General features: G+C 47.7%; 1 protein-coding gene across 1 annotated transcript; it reads left to right on the plus strand.

Annotated features, from left to right (window-relative positions):
• Window positions 1-13,182: 13,182 nt before the first annotated feature.
• On the plus strand, window positions 13,183-19,458 carry LOC127320969 (phosphoenolpyruvate carboxylase 1). Its single transcript, XM_051350034.2, has 10 exons — window positions 13,183-13,519; window positions 13,609-14,000; window positions 14,086-14,170; window positions 14,296-14,518; window positions 14,836-14,939; window positions 15,025-15,112; window positions 16,204-16,358; window positions 16,518-17,516; window positions 17,707-18,093; window positions 18,973-19,458. Exons 1-10 carry the CDS (start codon window positions 13,337-13,339, stop codon window positions 19,267-19,269), a joined length of 2,913 nt encoding a protein of 970 aa, XP_051205994.1. The 5' UTR covers window positions 13,183-13,336; the 3' UTR covers window positions 19,270-19,458.
• The last annotated feature ends 2,466 nt before the right edge of the window (window positions 19,459-21,924 follow it).

The raw sequence follows: 21,924 nt of genomic DNA on the forward strand, positions 1-21,924 counted from the left end.
CTTGGAAAATGAGAGGGGAAGAAAGCGAAATAAGAAAACATGCATCGCTTCTTACGATTGACAGCTACAGAACTCTAACTCGTCTCCTTCCTTTTGGTCTCTCTGGTTATTTATTATGAACGGAGAATGCAAAATTGGTTCGCTTTCTTCTTGCTTGCTGCACTTGCACATCGAGTGGGAGACAAAATGAACGATCATCTCTGTGACGATGAGCACTACACCTTTCGTTTTCTCAGAACATGAGCAAAAGCCAAACAAACAGGCCTCTGAACGATCATGGGACCACCATAGGCGCACACACAAGTGTCCGTGAAGATGTCCTCAACGGCGGTTGCTCCGGTACAACCCCTCCCCAAGCTCATAGCAAACTCAAACACAAGAACGGTTGAGATCGCTTGATACCCCTTCATCATTAAAACATAACGGGTGTATAAAATCTGTATGGTCCAAAGAAATTGTACAAGCTGCAAGGTACGTATAGGTACACTGTCGTCGTTTCATCCAAAGTGTTTTTTTCCGGGTGGTGGCATTCATGGCCGGCGGGAGCCAGGGCAACGCAACGGTGTGCCTACCAGTAGGCACAGCTAGCGGTGATGGCCAGCCCAATCAGGTCGTACGGCTGCGTGTAGTAATGGTGGCGCGGTGATGGTCAGCATGATCAGACTACGACGGCGTGCAATAACGGTGGCGTGGTGGTTTGCAGAAACGGCGGCGGCAGCGCGGCGGTCCGACAGACTGTCCGGCCACCCACTCGCCAGACTGTCTGGGCTGTTGAGAACGAAGGCCGTTGGACTTGTAGCCGGTCTGGCCGGCCTTGGTTTACACGTCCTATGACTGGACGTGGTCTGCGAGAGTTTGGAGATGCGAACGTGTGGATCGGCTGGACGACGGCCGGCGTCTACGAACATGGAGGTGGAGATCGGCTGCACATATAGATCGCGAAGTTGTTGGTGTCTGTCCAATATACGGTATACCAATACATGGGTGTATACTGAGTTTGGGTTTGGATTTGGGCTTAGGAGCCCAAACTGAGTTGGGGGGGGGGGGGGGGGGTGTTGTATTGTGATCCAAAATTCATAAACTAAAGGGAGACTAACTTCTGACGAGCGGAGCGAGGCCCGTCGCCGGAGGCTTGGGCCGAAGCGTATATATACATCTTGTAAGCCTCCGGCTAGGGTTTATCAGATTATAAGATAACCCACGGCGTTTGTAAACACCTCTCGATGTAGTGAAGTTTTGCTGGCTGGCGCCCGTGATTTTTTCCCCTTCTGTGCTAGAAGAGGTTTTCCATGTTAAATCTTGTGTCCCTGCGTGTGTTCTTGTTTCGTTCTTCGTTATTTGCTTGTCGCTTTTATAACAGGTGTGTCTGTGAGGGGGGGGGGGGGACTACTCTGAACATGACGCAAAAGCCAAATCAATTAGCTCCGAATACAACTCTACTTGCTTTCACTGTAGACGTGGACAGGGTGGCAAGATGCCAGCGGATAAGGCCACGTACGATCGATGGGAAGTGCATAGAGTCTTAGAGAGGTGCTTATAAAAATAAACCAACCTTTTTTAGGCATCAATTGTTAGGTAAGCATGTTTTTACACAAATATACGCACTAGGTCTAACTAAAAACCGATTAATTTTTCTAAGTATCTTTCTAAGCACAATTTTGTTTATGGCTCTTTTCTAGAGTTGAATTTGAACACGAATATTAGGGCCGTTAGATATAAAATTGGCCTTTTAAAAAAATCACCAATCTATTAATAATCATCAATAACAGTATAAAGAATTAGAAAAGTAATAAAAATCATAAATAGATTTCTGGACCACCTAGCAAAAAAACAGCGCATTAGAGTGGTAACGATGGGCAAAGATGAAAATCATAGATCGGGAGGGATAGACTTGCAACCACACTAACTAACACAAACACCAACAGTATCTCATGAGATCCACCGGGGAGACAAGTAGACACGCCCTCCGCTAGCGCTAGGCGCACCACCGGAATGGGAATATGGCAGAAAGAACCTCAATCTAACTTCATGACCATCACCTCGCTATTCTGAAAAGGAGTATATAGCATAGAACTACTACTTTACGCGCAAAATTCTGAAAAACTACGAGTTTACGTTCCAATTGCAAAAAACTACGACAATTCATTCCAGTTGTTCCAAATAGCACTGACTGCGAATTGAGCACGAATTGACATCGCTTATGACAAGAATGGCCCACTGTCAGCGGTGACGTGGCAAAAATTATCTCGGCTGAACTGGATCTCACATATCAGCATAATTTTAAAAATGGAAAACTAAAAAGTATATATTTAAAAATGGAAAAAAGCCCCCGTTGACCTTCATCCAGCCAGACCCGCGCTCGCCAGTCCACGGCCGCGCCGCCCCCTGCTAGAGGCCGCCGGAGCTCCACGACGTCCCCCACGACGAGGTCGCGCGTGGCGAGGGCGTGCGACCAGCGCCCGTCCCGCTTCACGGTGGCGTGCTCCGACTGGATCTCCTTGAGCGCCTTCTCGGTGTTGCTCTCCTGCCAGACCCCGACCATGGCGTTGACGATGAGGATGAGGAAGATGACGACCGACTCCACGAAGGCCGTCGCGCGCGCCTCCCCGCTCTCCGCGCCGTCATAGAGCGCCAGCACGAAGGAGACCACGGCGGTCGCCAGCAGGATGCGGACCAGCGTGTCGTTGAACTGCTCGAGGACGAGTTTTCAGACGGAGAGAGGGCCGTGGCGCTCCAGCTCGTTGGGCCCGTGCCTGAGGAGCCGGGCCGCGGCCTCGTCGGAGCTCCGCCAGGCACTCGGTGTCCGCGCCCACGCCGGGAAAGGCGGCGACGCGTCGGGGCGGGGCCCGCCGGATCCGGCCTCGTCCTGCCCGGCCTTGCCCATTGCGTCGAGATTTGTAAACGGCGCTCCTGGCTAGGGTTTCCGTCCGCCGCGGTGAGGAGCTGCGACGGTGGAGGCTGGGCCCGCCGGTGATGGGTCACGTCGGAGGAGAGGAGCGCCCGCCGGCGCCGGTGGGCGCCGGCGGTTGGCTGCAGCGACGACCGGCGGTGGTGGGGATGAGTTGGGTGGAGGTGGGGGTTGCAGGATCCAGTTTTTTAATTTGCAAATTTCATTTTCCCCTTTTTATTTATTTGTTTTGATTTTCTAAATTGTGCTGACACGTGGGATCCACTTTAGCTGAGATAATTTTTGCCACGTCACCACTGATAGTGGGCCATTTTTGTCAGAAATCGTGTTCAATTCATAATCAGTTTCGAATCAGTGCTATTTGGAACAACTGAAACGAATTGTGGTAGTTTTTTGCGATTCAAACGTAAACTCGTAGTTTTTCGAATTTTTGGAATTTTTGCGCAGAATGTAGTAGTTCTATGCTATATACTCTCTGAAAAGACATTGCAAATACCTGGAAAAAAATTGGAACCTTTCGACGGTGAGAGCTATGGTCCGCCGCATCTCCAAGGCTCCAAGGCCACGGAAGATGTGAAGAACCGATAGCATCACCGAGAGGAATGATACCCAGGATCGATGTTTTTGTTTCATCACTTTCTCTTTCTCTCTTCCGTAGGTATTTTTTTGTAGAGTTACCATCTTTTAGAATACAGTACAACGCAGACGCTCCCAGATATGCATATACACTCGCTCGTGCAACCTTGCCATTTTGTGTATGGTTGAAAGAACTTGGCTTTGTCCTTCCAGGTCGAACCATCATATATGGCCGATGAAACCGATGCAAGTCTGATCATCCCACTGACTTTGCCATCGGAAGCACGCTGCAGACTGCCAAATACTCAAACGGACGGATGTACCGAAGAAGATGCAAGTAGACGAGCGACAGGGGCACGTGCCTCCGTGCGGCGTGCTCGCCCCCTGATGTGACGGCGTGCTGGCGTCGTGCGCGCCGCGCGCACGCCACGGCTGACCAGCATGGAGGCAAAGGATTGGCACGATCGAGCGGGACGGACGCCAGCAGCGAGTTCGGCTCCGCCACTGTCATCATGCGATAAAGTACAGTATATCCGATCGAGATTCCCCTCGAATCCCCAGAAATTGCACGCACCTCCATGCCATCATCCTCGGCCACTGCCCCGATGGAAGAATCTCGGCGACGGCCACTGGCCAGCAGCGAGTTCGGCTCCGCCACTGTCATCATGCGCTAAAGGCATCTCCAACCGGGCGACCAAGACGGACGGGGCAGTTTGGGTGGCCCCAGACACCCGGACAATGGCCCGCGTCCGCGTGTCCGTTTGGGTCGTACGCTGCGCTCAACGCGTTGACCGCATATGTAATAAAAAAACAAAAATGAAAATGAAAAAAGAAAACAACAAAAAATAATTTAAACTAGTTGTTTGTTAAACTTAGCCCTATTTTGGGCAATTTTACACAAAAGAAAGCCCTATATGGGCTTTAAACTTAAAAAAAAGCAAACCCTAGCCAGGGTTTGCGAGCACGGTGGCCGCCGGCAGTACTACCCCCAGTAGTACTCGTCGTCGTCGGCGTCGATGATGACGACGACGCCCCCCGGCGGCGACGTGCTGTTCCGGCTCGAAATGCCGGCGCGCCAGCTCGAGGAAGGCCCACGCCTCCGCCTGGGCGTCCTCGTGGGCCTTCCTGGCCGCCTCCTCCAGCGCGGAGGCGCGCAGCGTCTCGGCGAGGTGCGGCCATTTGGCCAGCTCGTCGAGGTCGCTCTGCTCGCGGGACGCCGCGAGCGCCGAGCTGCGGCTCGGGTCGTCCTCCTCCTCTGGGCCGGGGGGTGGTGCGGGGCGGGGGCGGGGCTCGCCGATGTAGAGGCCGCCGGGGCGGCGGCCAGCCCGCCTTGCGGATATGCGCGGGCTGCGCGCGGCCGCGTCGTCGCGGAGGTGAAGCACGTGTGCCGGCGCGCATCGTGTTCCACCTCAAACCACAAGTCCCGATTGGGACTTGCGTCGACAAGCGGGGTCCTCCTGGAGGTCCGCCGACAGCTGCGCGCGGCGCCTCCGGATCTCCGTGACGCGGGCGCGGCCGGAGCCCGGGATGGGCGGCACCGGAACCCGATCTGGGCTCAGGTGCTAGCCGTGGGGGAGGTGCACGTCCCCCCACGGCATTGGGACGGTGACGTAGATCCGGTCGCGTCTGGGCCGCCGGCGCGACTGTCCGGCTGCTGCCGGCCTCGTGGTCGTTGGCGGACGGCTCGAACTCACGCTTCGGGGCCATGGCGGCGCGGAAGCTTCGAGCTCGCGCGTGCGGCCGGAGTGGAGAGTGGGGACTGGATAGGGACAGTTCCCCTCCCCAGTCCACATTTAATAGGACTGGGGCTCCGATAGGTGGCGGTGCCCCAGCCACGCGGACCAGGCGGACACGCGAGGACGCCGCGTGCTCCGGACACCGCGGCCATCCGCTTTTGCTGTACGTCCCCGCGTTGGGCCGCATTTTTGTCCGGCTGGACCCATCCGGACGCGCGGGCGCGACGCAAACGGACGCCCGTTTTTGTCCGCCGTGACCGGAAATGCGTCTAGCACCACCTCTCAGCGGGGCGACGCAAAGTGACCGGACCGTCCGCGGAGACGCAAACCTGGCCCAAATATGCGCCTGGGATGTGTCTCTGGCGGACGCTCGGCGGACACGGAAAGTGTCCGCTCGCGTCAAGCGGACGTTTCGTCGGGCCCGCCTGGCAGCGACCGTGCGTCGATGCGTCTTCACCGCCAGTACTGGCAGCGAGGCGTCGTTTCGGCAGTCTGCGGCCGCGTAAATGGCGATGCCTCGCGTGGCCCGGCCGTCGCCTACCTCTGTGCAGGTAGTAATGGCGATGCCACGCGTGGCGTGGCCGTCACGCGGCCTCCGACCTATATATACAGGGGCGCGAGCATCTCATCTCCTCCCCACTAAACCCTAGCCGCCGCTGCCGTAGCGCCGCTTCCTCTCAGCCTCCAGCAGATCCACCATGAGCAGCGCCCGACGCGGCCAGGCTGCCGCGCCTCCACCTCCACCTTCACCTCCCACTCCACCTCCTCCGGCCTCGAGCTCCTCCGAGGAGTTCGACTCCGAAGACAGCACGGGCGACCTCCTCGACCCGGTCAGGGACGCCGCGGCCCTGGCACTCGCGGCGCAGGAAGCAGAGGAGGAGCTGGCGGGCCACGCAGCGTTGGACGTCGAGCTGGAACAGCGCAGGCTGGCGGTCGCCGCTGCAGCAGAGGACTCCGACTCGGAGATATCTTGGTCCTCTGATGACCTTGATGCGCCGATGCCGGAGGAGAAGGCGGCGGAGCAGAGGGCTCTCGTCGAGTCTTTCGAGACGGTCAAAGACGACGCCGCCAACGCGAGGCTGGAGCAGTGCCTGCAAGAGGACGCGGAGGCGCACCGAGCCATAGCGGCCGCGCGGGAGGCGGCGGAGAAGCAGGCGGCGGAGCGACGCAACGACGGTGCCGGCCCGTCAGGAAGCAAGTAGTCTAGGCCTATAGATCTACTTTGTATAGTTTTTATGCATTTTTATGTACTACTTTGAATGTTTTTAACTATGTTGCAATTCAAAAAATGGATCGCCCCGGTGGGAGCACACCCAGACGTAAATGGACGAGCGGACAAAATATGTCCGCGGGATGACGCAAACGGACGCTCGCGACCACTTTTGGACATCCAAAATGCGTCGCCCGGCTGGAGATGCCCTAAAGTATATCCGATCGAGATTCCCCTCGAATCCCCAGAAATTGCACGCACCTCCATGCCATCATCCTCGGCCAGTGGCCCGATGGAAGAATCGCAGAGATCTCGATCCTGGGAGGCATCCTGTGCACAAACCCCCCTGCTGAACTTCAAATTTACACCACGTCCCTCGTGAAATGCCACTGCCGTCTTCCATATAAATTTTAGTTTGCAGATGGCGACAGGTTGCCGGTTCTGCGATTCGCGCTGCAACGTGAACAGGTTACTAAATTACTCCCAGCTCAAGTATGATTAGTAGGAGTTTGCTTTCGAGTGCTTTTAGAATTTAGAAACCCTCCCCGTCCCCGATGTCACCTAAACCATTTTTTAGGAGGATGTCACCTAATAAACTGGCTCTAGCTAGCCTGCTAGCTCGGCGTGACATCCCACGTCACATGGACTTTGGAGTATGTATGCCCATGTAAACTAATCTCATTGTATGCTTCATACACCACACACTGATTAGTCAACCTACAGACATAGTTCTAGAAAATATGGTTATCTACTAGCGGATCAAGATTACAAACACACCAAGCGGCAAGCCTGGTAAGCTAAAAGAAGAACATAAGAAATGGAGGAGGAAACCAAGTTGCAATCTGCTCCTACTCGCTCAGTTATTCTACTCCAAACATCAACAGATGATATCCAAACAGATACGTACTGCCATATAAATTTGATAATATAATATAGTGATGGTTCATAATATTACGTACAAGAAAAAGTATATAGATGTGGAGTCACGGAGACATTGAGTTGATGTACTGCTGGTCTGATGTGTTTGGAAACAACAATGTTTTGGGAAACAAATCATCGTCCCACATAAGAATGCGGCGAAGAGGGTTGGACGATGAAGCTGAAGGTGGTCGTACCTCGCAAGCCGGAGAGGAAACCAACGAGTCGAGATGCGTGTGTTATCTGCAAAACACGAAGACGTAACCAGATCTACCACTAGAACCAACCTGTGGTTAGATGGTTTGGAGGGTAGTGACACTCCAGCCCACCAGAGTTTAAACTGCAAGTTTGACACTTTGGTGTCTCGTAAATGCAGAATATTTTTTCAGTGGGTGGCGATGTTCTCATCGATAGCGAGGCGACTGTGGGGAGTCATCAATATTGAAACCCGCCATATTAGTTTCTTGGACTCCGTCTCTCGGAGGTGCTCATGGGTAGGATGTGCGTGCATTCATAGAGGTGAGTGTATGTATATATGTGTGAGCGTCAACGATTGTATTGTGTTTCGTAAAAAAAAACCCATATCTACCATCCCAAAGAGCATCGGCTAGACAGTTTCCTATACCCTCCTCAATGCAACCGCATGATGCCACCACCGATGAGGTGGATGAGAAGTCGCGCAAACTTTAGTCTTGTTCCGCATTGTTGAATATAATTGTCTAGCCCTCCTCCATCAGATCGGTCTTTTGGAAAACTTGGCTAGTGCAACAATCCTATATGGTATCAGGGCCAAGAGGTCTTGAGTTCAAAATCCTGCTCGCACATTATTAAAAACAAAAAAAGATTTGTAGCCTGTGCACCGAACCCACGCTAAGGACTAAAATAGCCTAGACGTGAGGGGGGTGCTGAATATAATTGTCTATCCCTCCTCCATCAGATCGGTATTTTGATTAAACTGGCTAGTGCATGTTTCACATGTAAAATAAATATTTGCGGCCTCCCTAATTTTTTTGAAGGAAACACGTCTAAGGCCAGTGTGAGACCAAAAGAAAAGCCCACCGGTCTTTTGGTTGAACTGACTAGTGCATGCAATTTCACACGCATAACACCACCATCATCACCATAGAAACTATGTCGATATATCCACAACTCCAAGCACATATCCGGTATCACCCACCCCTCCTGCCGCTAGAGGAGAAAATAGAGGAGGTTGGGACCCATCGATTTGCTGATATGAAACAAAGGAGATGTGACGGACGAGGGGTGGTGGCTGGGACTCCCAGATCCTAGGAGCTTCTTTTTTTGCATGTTTTTAATCCTCTCACTCTTACCCTCTATCTCTCTGTGATTGGTTCAAGGTGGCTGACTTGCGCCGTGTTTTTTTGGTTGCATACGTGGATGACCATATAACATAACAAACTGGGATGAATTTGTAATATGATATCCAGGAGAAGCTCCATGACTTACTTTATGGAAGAAGACTGTAACATTATAGAATGTAAGGATCATTTTCTAAATCAGAACTGTGAGGCTCTCCACTCAATACTCCAGGACACATGTACTGCCAAATACTATAGACATACATAGAGAAACAAGGATGGATTTTGTACACACGTAGGTGTGGGTGTGTGTGTCACCATCGATTTATTTCTCAAGATTTCCACCCATCACGGTAGATGAAAAATAGTTATATGTATATGAATGATCTAAGAAGATTAAGATATAAGATTATCTTTGTAAGATTAATTTTTATACGAGGTGATGAGTCGTGGACTTGGTGATTAGAATTATAGGATACAAATTCAATTCGTTCTCTCCTCTCAAAAAAATAACTTATACTTTAGAGATCGGGTGTATGTTTGCTCGTAGAGAGCTAACAATCAATATTCCTCTAATAAATTTGGTGGCCATGCACCTCCCATGTGAATAGTTAAGGCTTGCCTTGGCATAACATGCAATATGCTCTCATGCTTGCGGATGTGGCCATTACGAGTGAGGTCATGGAATTAAAGAGCATTTTAATTAATGCGGTGCCATCGATTGAGAGAGAAGACATTCTGCAAGAAGAAAGAGTCTTCAATAGATGAGCCAGATTGGAGCTGTCTTGCCATAGATATGACGCAGTGCTTTTGGCATGTTCCACCGTAATGTAAAAGTGCCCCATTTATGCAGCGTGTATTTTTTTTCTCTTCTTTATGAAAAGGCAGTACTTAAAAAGGGGCATTTTATCCATTGCTTGGCATTTGTCTTTTCGTGAAAAACTGTATACGTATCCACTCGAGCAGTAACAAAAGGGAACTATAGCACAAGCTAATTTTCAAAGTGTTGAAGTGTATAAGTAGATTGCCTAGCTCTTTCCGTCAGTTCGGACTTTTGGTTCAATTGGCTAGTGCATGAAGCTTAACATGGTATTCGAGACCTGGCTTTCACAATTTATTCTAAAATTATCTCCTCTCCTCGCAGCCGCCGCCGCCCGCCCCGGCCCGGCCCTCTGCCGCCGCGCCCGGCCGCCGCCGCCTCTTTGCCTCTGACTCTACACGTGTTGACTTGTCTTCTCGTCTTCCGTCACACGTGAAAGGGGGTGTTGAAGTGTGTAAGTAGATTGCCTAGCCCTTTCCATCAGTTCAGACTTTTGGTTCAATTGGCTAGTGCATGAAGCTTAACACCAAGATAGAATCATTTTTTTACTGAACGTTGTATAGACGCCATAGATCAACATTCGTAGGAAATAGTATCACTCCATGTGAGCGGTTTCTGGCCTACCCAATGAAGCTCAAGGCGTCCCAATGTGCACCTTCTCCGTACACGAGGAGATCTCGGCGAAACGCGAAACCAAGGAAATTCTGGAAAACAGCGACATGGTTGTGTGGGTCTCTCACTCTCTCATGTGGTGCTTGCAGAGGCTCCTTCCGTGCTACACTACGGCGACATGACCATGATTCTTGCAAATGCAACACTGACTTGGTCTAGTAGTGTGGATGGGGAGGAAGGGGCCTCATTCTTCATTCCTGACAGACAAAACACCGAGATGGTGGAGAACGTATCCTGTGGAACAATAGAACCTATGCATCAGTTGCACCGATGAAATATGGGCCTTTGGATTTAAAATGAAGGATCATGATCCAGCTACAAGATAGTTGCTGGCTCATTTGCATAATGGACCTAGAGAATCCTCATCCAGAATACTAGTCGTCTCTCTCCCTTATCTTCTCTTCTTGCAGGAGCTGAACATGCATATAGACATGGAAAATACGAAAATCATTGATCTTCACATGCACATCCAAGAGAGAAAGGTCCAAACAAACTTCCCAAATTTTGAAATCAAGTACTCAGCTGATTCGGCGAGCTCCCATAAGGGATTCCAAATACGAAGTGAGATCCAATAAGATCCCAATCTCAATACAATCCAGAGCTTTCCCATCCGAAATCCCCAATCTTGAATCTGAGAGAGAGAGAGAGAGAGAGAGAGAGAGAGAGAGAGAGAGAGGAGAGGAAGGGAGAGGGAGGGAGAGAGGGAGGGGGAGGGGGAGGGGGAGAGGGAGGGGAGAGGGAGAGAGAAAGAATGGTGAACTTGGCTAGCCCTAGGTAGCAACAGGTCCCGCATGTGGGAGTATAGAAACACCACAAAAGAGATGCATGTGCTTGTGCACTGAGGACGACAATTCAATGGTCTAAGATGTCCGTCGTGCAAATGAAGCAAATGCTATCTTCTAACAGGATCACACCCCTTCGTTTTCAATCCAAAGGTCCAAATTGGACTGGTGTAGTTGGTGCATGAGTGAGACCGCTTCATATATAGGATACGTTCTCCGAGATGACAGTCCCAGGCATTGTAGCCATGCGGATGATAAGAGGATTATAGAGTTATATGTGTTCATGGCGTGTGCATAACGGTGAGGGTAGGGGGTGCGATCTAGCAGGTGCGTACCGTGTGCTGATGCTTGCCAAAATCACGATTCTGAATCGGATTGGAACCACTATGGTAGGATCGCAAACCATAGGATCTTAACTTTCAAAACGTAAAATGTTAGATTCTACTTATTAGAATCGTACAACCGTTCCACCTAAGCTGGATCGAAAAATCGTAGAATGGCATGGTAGAATCACGATTCTGATAGCTGCTTGTTCGGGTGCCTAGTCTTGTCAGTGGTTTTCGCACCATGCCCATGGTCATGGGTGAGTTGCCCCTACTTAGCCGATCGTGCGAGAGCATGTTGGTTGAGAGCTCCGAACAAGAGCTTGCTCGGCTTCTTGCTAGCAACTTCTGAGAACATCATTACATCCTCTGAGGCATCTTTATGGAGCCTTGATGCCTCTTCCATTCACGGGTTTGGTCACTGGGTGAAAATATATGATGTTGGCTTTGTCAGATCGTGTTGTTTCCTAATATCGCTACCTTCTAGGGGGGATCTTCTAGGAGGTGTTTGAGCCGCTTTTGTGCATTCCTTTAAGATAGACGTGTGCCACATCATGGTAGATAGGAGTTGATATCTACGGATTTGCGTGGCAACGATGATGACAAAGAGTGATGGTCTGGGCACGGCAACTTTTTGTCAGCTTTCTCACGTGGTGGGCGAGTATTAGTGTTGTGCTTCCTTTTGTGGCCACAAAGTCGAGGCTTATCGACTATTTGGCTTGAGCTGATGTGGCTTCACGAGGCCAATGCATCAAGAGATTTTTTTGGTGGTCTTCTGTTCCGCGGTGACGTTGGAATCACTAGATCGAGGAGGAGCGATTAGGATGACACCTCTGGGCAACCTGAAAGATGAGATTATTTTCTAATGTCTTTACCTTCTAGGGGAATCTTCTAGGAGGTGTTTGAGCCGCTTTTGTGCATTTCTAAAGATAGACGTGTGCCACATCACGGTAGGTAGGAATCGATATCTACAGATTTGCGTGGCAACGATGATGGCAAAGAGTGATGGTCTGGGCACGACAAATTTTTGTCGGCTTTGTCAGGTGGTTGGCGAGTCTTAGTGTTGGCCTTCCTTTTGTGGCCACAAAGTCGAGGCTTATCGATTATCTAGCATGAGCTGATGTGGCTTCACGAGGCCAATGCATCAAGAGCTTTGTTGGTGGTCTTCTATTTCGCGGTGACGTTGGAATCACTAGATCGAGAAGGAGCGATTAGGATGACACCTCTGGATGAGATTATTTTCTAATATCGTTAGCTTCTAGGGGAATCTTCTAGGAGGTGTTTGAGCCGCTTTTGTGCATTCCTTAAAGATAGACGTGTGCCACATCATAGTAGATAGGAGTCGATATCTACAGATTTGTGTGGCAACGATGATGGCAAACAGTGATGGTCTGGACACGACAATTTTTTGTCGGCTTTGTCAGGTGGTTGGCGAGTCTTAGTGTTGGGTTTTCCTTTTGCGGCCACAAAGTTGAGGCTTATCGATTATCTGGCATGAGCTGATGTGGCTTCACGAGGCGAATGCATTAAAAGCTTTGTTGGTTGTGTTCTATCCCGCGGTAAAGTTGGAATCACTAGATAGAGGAGGAGCGATTAGGATGACACCTTTGTGCAACCCGGAAGATGAGATTATTTTCTACATTCAGAACAAATTCTGCTGAAATTCAAGTTTCGTTATTATTAAATTCGATGAATGTTGGACGAGATAATTTAAAAATCACATTCCATAGAAACCCGTCTTGCAAATCCAGAATTGTACAGGCGCCCGTTCGCAAAAACTGCTCCCTACCAGATTCCAAAACATAAACTCATCAAATCGAATTGATCCCTCCTCCGCAGTCCCTGCCAATCTCGTCATCGCGCTCTCCCCATAAATAAGAGGCACTCCAGCTCCGATCTCTGCCTCACTATAATCCCGCCCCATCTCACGCCGACGAGACTCCACCGCCGCCGCCACCACGCTCCAGCACGCGCCCGCTACAGCCTAGCCGTCACCCCGCCGACTGCCCCCCCTCTGGTGGGGGGATCTGCCTGGGTTTAGCGCAGGAGCGCGCGCGCGTGCGCAGCTAGCCATGGCGGCGCCGCCCTCGGTGAAGGCTGTAATGGAGCGGCACCAGTCGATCGACGCGCAGCTGCGGCTCCTCGTCCCCGGCAAGGTCTCCGAGGACGACAAGCTCGTCGAGTACGACGCCCTCCTCGTCGACCGCTTCCTCGACATCCTCCAGGACCTCCACGGCCCCCACCTCCGCGAATTCGTACGCGCTCGCCGCTTCCCAGATCCGCACACCATCTGTTCGACGGCATGCTCACACGCGCTGTCTGGTCCTCTTCTTCTGCTCTGCAGGTGCAGGAGTGCTACGAGCTCTCGGCGGAGTACGAGACGGACCGCGACGAGGCCCGGATCGCCGAGCTCGGGGCCAAGCTCACCAGCCTCTCCCCCGCCGACTCCATCGTCATCTCCAGCTCCTTCTCGCACATGCTCAACCTCGCCAACCTCGCCGAGGAGGTGCAGATCGCCAACCGCCGCCGGACCAAGCTCAAGCGGGGGGACTTCGGCGACGAGGCGTCGGCCCCCACCGAGTCCGACATAGAGGAGACGCTCAAGCGCCTCGTCTCGGACCTCGGCAAGTCCCGCGAGGAGGTGTTCGATGCGCTCAAGAACCAGACCGTCGACCTCGTTTTCACCGCCCACCCCACGCAGTCCGTCAGGAGGTCCCTGCTCCAGAAGCACGGCAGGTGCGGTCATGCCCACTGATTCGTCTTCTCACGTTGATTCATGATTTCGCTTGCGCTGAATGTTTGTGCTTGACTTGCTGTGCAGGATCCGGGATTGCCTCAAGCAGTTGTATGCCAAGGACATCACTGCTGATGACAAGCAAGAGCTCGACGAGGCTCTGCAGAGGGAGGTAATTAACAAGAGAGTGTCACCGTGAGATGCAATTATTATATCGAGACGGTTCAGTATATAGCAAGTTGTACACCACGACCATCATGTTTTTTCCTCTGATTTATCGCCTGACACATTTCACAGATTCAAGCTGCCTTCCGAACTGATGAAATCCGCAGGACACCTCCCACTCCCCAGGATGAAATGCGTGCTGGGATGAGTTACTTCCATGAAACTATATGGAAGGGTGTACCGAAATTCTTGCGCCGTATTGACACTGCTCTGAAAAATATTGGTATCAATGAGCGGCTTCCTTACAATGCTCCTCTCATTCAGTTCTCCTCCTGGATGGGTGGTGACCGTGATGGTACTTTCTCCTACCCACTTTATAAGATCAATAATATTGTAGAAAGTGAAATAATGATTCTCTGAAGAGATTCTGTCGCACATACTAGACTTCTTAGTGGTGCACGTGAATGAAGATTGATTCATTGTCCTGTAAATAACACTGTTGTATGTTCTGCTACCAATTGCTATGTTATCTGTTCTTTATATTTTAAGTTAACCTTTCTTTGATTTTCTCGTAAATTATAGTTATTGGCTGTAATATTTATGGTTGAACCAAGTATGTTTTCCTGTCCAAGCAATAATTGGAGAGCTTCTCTAAAATGCCTCTTTTTTTAGGAAATCCAAGAGTTACACCAGAGGTTACACGCGATGTTTGCTTGTTAGCAAGGATGATGGCTGCTAACTTGTACTTCTCTCAGATAGAAGATCTGATGTTTGAGGTATTGTAGAAGCAGTACTTTTACATACTTAAAGGTACCTGCAATATTAATTTTGAAATATTAACAACATAAGATGTTTTTCTAGCTCTCTATGTGGCGCTGCAGTGATGAACTTAGGGTCCGTGCAGATGAAGTACATCTGTCCTCAAAAAAATCTGCAAAGCATTACATAGGTAACATGAATATAATTCTTGGAATGAGTAATTTTGGATGAATTCGCATACTTGCTTATACTAAAGGAAAAACTTGAGGATTTTTCTGTTACCGCTTTGCCTTTGACTCATGAAGTAATCATTGAAATCCAAAGTCTTCCCTAAGAAAGTTTGTGCAGCTTCTATTTCTAGTGTTAAGTCCTGTTTTATAAGCCTAACCACATTGTCTTACCTATAAGACCATGTTAAATTCACATTAAAATCATATGCGTTAGTGGTTTTGCACATATTAATGTGCATGCTTATTGCTATTTATAGTTTACTATATGATGTGGATGCTGTCATTGAAGTTTAGTTGGCCAGATAGTTTGATAAGTGCATCTGCTGGAGTGCTGGATGAAAATTACTAGAATCTTATGGTACAGGCACATTAAGCTTATTTTAAAACTGTTTTACATTCGTCGGTGAGATTAAAGTATTGATATTATTTTATTTTAGATAGATTTGTGGTAATATTCATTAGTGAGGATGTGTAAGTTCTCATTAAGAACATTAATCATTTAGTGAGAGAAACAGAAATAGCTTGGGTAGGATAAAGGTCCGAAGATTTTGAATGTGGCACTCAGCACAATGTACCTGCCTTCAGAGTCCTATCCCTTGCGTGGTTGCATGGTTTTCCTTTCGTAAGGAAGACAGAATTGAGCCCTAAGAAACAATCTTGTAGCTAAGGAAGACAATCAATCTGATCTCCATCTCTTTCTTCCTGAGTAATCTGATATCTTTCCTAAATTAATAGTTATCTTCCCTAACTAAATAATCAATCCCCTTTTAGTTCTTCCCAACCATTCGGTGTGACTGCTACGTGCCCTCCTGTGTAGGCTGGCTGCACAATGTGCTCTTAACAACATAGTCACCATGGACGAGAAACTTTAGTAACTATATATCTCATAGTCATGGTTATTTATGTCTGTTTGATTAGTCCTTTTCTTTCAGCAGCTTTGGCACCAAAAATCATTTGTAGTTGTGTAAATCGCTTAATTTTACCCCCTTTCTTGAGAATAATGATTTTCTTGTTGAATCTGCCTATTACTAAGAAAACGTAATTGCTGCAGAGTTCTGGAAGCAAGTTCCTCCAAATGAACCTTATCGTGTCATACTTGGCGATGTCAGGGATAAACTGTACTATACGCGCGAACGTTCTCGCCACATATTGACAACTGGAATTTCAGACATTCCAGAAGAGTCAACTTTTACTAATGTTGAACTGGTGAGCTCTTATTACTTTAAACAGAAGGCCTCAGCCCAGGCTTTATATATAAAGCCAAACACAGGCAACACACTACAAAGTCTGAATTGAGCTCTTATTATGATGGAGACTTCTTGAATGTACTGTCATTAGTTGTCTAACTATCCTCCTATGTTGCAGTTTCTGGAACCTCTTGAGCTGTGCTACAGATCCTTATCTTCCTGTGGTGACAAAGCTATTGCTGATGGAAGCCTTCTTGATTTCTTGCGTCAAGTATCAACTTTTGGGCTTGCTCTTGTGAAACTTGATATCAGGCAGGAATCTGATCGACACACTGATGTCCTTGATGCTATAACGACACATCTTGGGATCGGATCCTATGCTGAATGGTCTGAGGAGAAACGCCAGGAGTGGCTGTTGTCTGAACTAAGGGGCAAACGCCCATTGTTCGGTTCAGATCTTCCTCAGACTGAAGAAGTTGCTGATGTTTTAAGCACATTTCATGTCCTTGCAGAGCTCCCAGCAGATTGTTTTGGTGCTTACATCATCTCAATGGCAACTGCCCCATCTGATGTGCTTGCTGTTGAGCTTTTGCAGCGGGAGTGCCATATAAAAAAGCCATTGAGAGTTGTTCCACTATTTGAAAAGCTTGCAGATCTTGAAGCAGCTCCAGCATCTGTTGCACGACTATTTTCAATAGACTGGTACATGAATAGAATCAATGGCAAGCAGGAGGTCATGATTGGATACTCAGACTCTGGGAAGGACGCTGGGCGTCTCTCTGCAGCGTGGCAAATGTATAAAGCACAAGAAGATCTCATAAAGGTGGCAAAGCAATATGGAGTAAAGTTAACAATGTTTCATGGAAGAGGTGGAACGGTTGGCAGAGGAGGTGGTCCCAGTCATCTTGCTATATTATCTCAACCACCAGACACGATACAAGGATCACTTCGTGTAACAGTTCAAGGCGAGGTCATAGAGCACTCATTTGGAGAGGAACACTTGTGCTTCAGAACTCTGCAACGTTTCACTGCAGCTACTCTTGAGCATGGAATGCATCCTCCAATTTCACCCAAGCCAGAATGGCGTGCTATAATGGATGAGATGGCTGTAGTGGCAACAAAAGAATATCGATCAATTGTCTTCCAAGAACCACGTTTTGTCGAATACTTCCGCTCGGTAAGTTAAACCTGTATCCAATATTATTAAGTACTTTGCACTTAGCATTAGCATGAAGTACGTTGCTGGTTATTAGTTGTTACAAAGTTGCAGGCAAAGGTTTGTAGGCTATGCTATTTTGAGCTGGCCTATAACTTGGTGGAGAACAAGAACACCTTATATGTACTAACTTGTCCATCTGCTGTTTCAGGCAACACCTGAGACTGAATATGGTCGGATGAATATTGGTAGCCGGCCATCAAAGAGAAAGCCTAGTGGAGGCATAGAATCGCTCCGTGCAATTCCATGGATCTTTGCTTGGACACAGACAAGGTTTCATCTTCCTGTATGGCTTGGATTTGGTGCAGCGTTCAAACATATCATGCAGAAGGACATCAGGAATATCCATACTCTGAAAGAAATGTACAATGAGTGGCCATTCTTTAGGGTCACCCTTGACTTGCTTGAGATGGTTTTTGCCAAGGGAGATCCAGGAATTGCTGCTTTATATGACAAATTGCTTGTGTCTGAAGATCTGCAGCCCTTTGGGGAGCAGCTGAGAAACAACTTTGAAGAGACGAAACAGTTACTCCTTCAGGTAAAGTGCTAATATATCTCAATACTGTCGGTGTGTCACCATACATTTTGTTTGAGTCCGCAGTTAATCCTTCAGGTAAAGTACTAAAATATTGAAACTCTTTCTCCGTGCCACAATACATAACATTTAGAGTCCCCGCTAGTCAAACATCATAAACTTTGATGATCAATATAGGAAAACTGGGTACATCTTCTTAGGTTTCTTTGAAGAAACTATCTTTCATAAACACTGATGTTCAAAAGTAATCTTGGAGGCTGAAAAGGCATGCATTGTGACACTGAGAGAGTAGATTGCGTTTATTTGTTTAGTTTGCTCGCATTTCAGATTACTCTGTATGTGTAAGAAAGTTTAGCATTAAGACTTTACATGGTTAGTTGAATTCTTTCTCCCTCCGTTCACTATTATAAGATGTTTTAGATATTTCAGTATTGACTAGATACAGACCAAAACTAGTGAACCTATACACTGAAACTGGTCTTGATACATTGCATTTTGAGAAAACCTAAAACATCTTATAATAGTGAATGGAGGGAGTACAATATTCAGAGGTAGATAAAATGAGAAGTTGAATGGTTTATTTAAAAATGTTTTCAAATTATTTGACCTACAACCATCTGTTCTGAAAAATTGAGGAAGAAACTAGTACCCGTTGATTATTTATTCTGAATATGAGGGCACATCATACATCAGGAATAAATAACTACCTCTTAACATACCAAATTCTAACCACTATCAATCTCTACCTACAACCATCTGTTCTGAATAATTGAGTAAAAAGGTAGTTGGTTATTTGTTCTGAATAAGAGGGCACATCAGACATCAGGAATAAGTGACTACCAATCTTAAATACCAAATTCTAACCACTATTAATCTCTGAAGGTTGCTGGCCACAAGGACGTTCTTGAAGGGGATCCTTACCTGAAGCAGCGTCTGCGGTTGCGTGAGTCATACATCACAACATTGAATGTTTGCCAAGCCTACACCCTGAAGCGGATAAGAGACCCTAGCTTCGAGGTGACACCGCAGCAGGCACCTCTGTCGAAGGAGTTCGCTGATGAGAAGGAGCCAGCTGAGCTGGTGCAACTGAACCGTGGGAGCGAGTACGCCCCAGGCCTGGAGGACACCCTCATCCTTACCATGAAGGGTATTGCTGCTGGAATGCAGAACACAGGCTAGGCCAGTTTGCCTATTGGAATAACTGTCATCCGTCAGATGGGCGTGAATATGTGTGTTCGCCAAATGCTAGTGAACCCTGGAGGCATTTGGCCACTTACATGCCTTTTGTTTATGTATGTACTTGATCTTAATGTCAAGGCTGTTGAAGCCTGATCTAAATAAAATATGGAACAATGATATTCTGTTGTATCTAATAATTTGCTTGTCTCTGCCATCGTAATAGTGATATGGAGTAGTATATCGGTAGCTGATTCACTGTTTTTTAATGTTTGTTCTGATATTTACTATTTGCATTTCTTGTCTAGTGACCATTCAACCTCACCGTCCATAAGATATACTCCATCTGTCAATTTTTCTAAGTCTACTTCTACACAAAGCTACATGAAGTCTTATGCTAGCATGAAGGCTTGGGTGTGCAAAATTTTGCTTAGCTCTTTTATTTGTATAGCTCCTTGCTGGCTTGTTGTAGGGACCTCTTTTGTTTAAGGAGCTAATCTCTAGTTCCTTTTTGTACAACTTTAAATCCAAAAAATAATAAAATACAGAATGGGGAAATCCACTGTGCAACTTCAATAAGTAGAGTTTAAAGAGATGATGACCATGGTGGTTAAAGTTGGAGGTTTGTATGGGAGTGATGAGCATTTCTATGCTTCCTGGATGTTCCTTAAAAGGAATATTATGATGCAGGAATATTATGATGCATTCAGTTGTTATTGTTTTGAGGACGTCGAGCCTCGTACAATACTTGGATGTATCAATAGTACATGGGGCATGCTTATGAAAAATAAGTAGAGAGAAAACGGTGTTCTTTGTTTGCTTAGAAACATATTAGTTGTACTATCTTGAAACTATATTATTTTATCTCAACTTGTAATGCCGTGAACCTATCATTTGCTATCAAGTTGTGATGTCATGAATGTATTATTTGCGCTCAATTTTTTTATTGTTTCGAATCTATCATTTTCTCTAAATCGGTGTTGTTGTGAACCCATCGATTTCATCTCAACTTGTATTTATTGTCTTATCAACGGGCACTAGGCTACCCAGGATCTCTCCCGTGTGTACAACGCCAATCATGGGACGCGGGGAGGCCTCCGGAAAAGTTGTTCCACGGAAGCGTGCTAGCACGCCCGAACCTGTAACCCGGGGGTAATATGTAAGCCGTGACATCCCCCCTCCCGGGTTGAAGGGTCCGTGGATCCAATGCGGGCAGCACGTGCTGGGGCTTGTCCTCCTCGTCTAATTAAGCGGGGAGGACAGTCGAATCCTGGATACATGTGGTCGTAAAGGCATGATGGAATGAGCTACACAACAAGAGAAGGAGAGGACAAATTATGGCCTGAGTAGCGGGAGAGAAGTTAAAGCAAGACGAAGAGCATCCAAGGCCACTGTGGTATCCCTTTGAGCTATAAAAGGAAGGCCATGTCCTAGTAGAGGAGTTATATGTGAGGTATAAGAGATAAGATGAAGTTTGGAGAGGAGAGGTGAAACAGAGGAGTAGTCACATGTCGAAGAGAGATAGCATAGTAGAGAGGGAGGTTTTGGGTGAAGATCTTTCCTCCCAGGAACCCCGACAAGATCTTTTCCCTATGTACATCTCCTGCTCTTCTTCAACCAGATCAATAACAATCCAACATGCAACGTAGGACTGTTAGCCTTCGGCCGACCTAAACCTGGGTAAAATCCTTATGTTGTTGTGTGTTTGTGTGCTGATTGACATAATCGAAGAAGGAAGAGATTTTGGCCGTTCGCTGGTTACCCCCATGCCGGAAAAATAAAGGGGGTACTTCGTACCCCTGATGTCCGAGTTCACGACCTCAACATGTATTGCCAACATTTTAATGTTATGTTTTTATATAGTTCATGTACATATAGATATCTCGAATGATAAAGAAGGTGAAGAATTTGAGATGTGCATGATTGCAATAGGATGTCATCTTCGATGGAAGGAGAATGTACCATATGCACCTTGAAGATTACCAATGATGACATGGCTCCAGTGGGTTGAAGATAAAGAACAATACAGACGAAGGTTGTACTCCATGTTCATGATGCGAAGGTCAGTGTTTTACCCATTGCATGACTTGATGGTTGAGAAATATTGTTTGAAGTCAACTTAAGTCAACTTGCAACATGTCAAGAAAAGAAGCATTAGCACAGTTTTTATGGACTTTGCGGGCACATACGCCAGAGTACCGATAATGTTTCTGATTGACTTGAACATAACCGATCTAGGCTTTGGAGTGTGTATATCTGATACGCGTACAGCACGCGTCCGTTGGGAACCCCAAGAGGAAGGTGTGATGCGTACAGCGGCAAGTTTTCCCTCAGTATGAAACCAAGGTTTATCGAACCAGTAGGAGCCAAGAAGCACGTTGAAGGTTGATGGCGGCGAGATGTAGTGCGGTGCAACACCAGGGATTCCGGCGCCAACGTGGAACCTGCACAACACAACCAAAGTACTTTGCCCCAACGAAACAGTGAGGTTGTCAATCTCACCGGCTTGCTGTAACAAAGGATTAAATGTATAGCGTGGATGATGATTGTTTGCAGAAAACAGTTAAACAAGTATTGCAGTAGATTGTATTCGATGTTAAGAATGGACCGGAGTCCACAGTTCACTAGAGGTGTCTCTCCCATAAGATAAATAGCATG

This window comes from Lolium perenne, chromosome 6, assembly GCF_019359855.2.
Source record: "Lolium perenne isolate Kyuss_39 chromosome 6, Kyuss_2.0, whole genome shotgun sequence".
Lineage (NCBI taxonomy): Eukaryota > Viridiplantae > Streptophyta > Magnoliopsida > Poales > Poaceae > Lolium > Lolium perenne.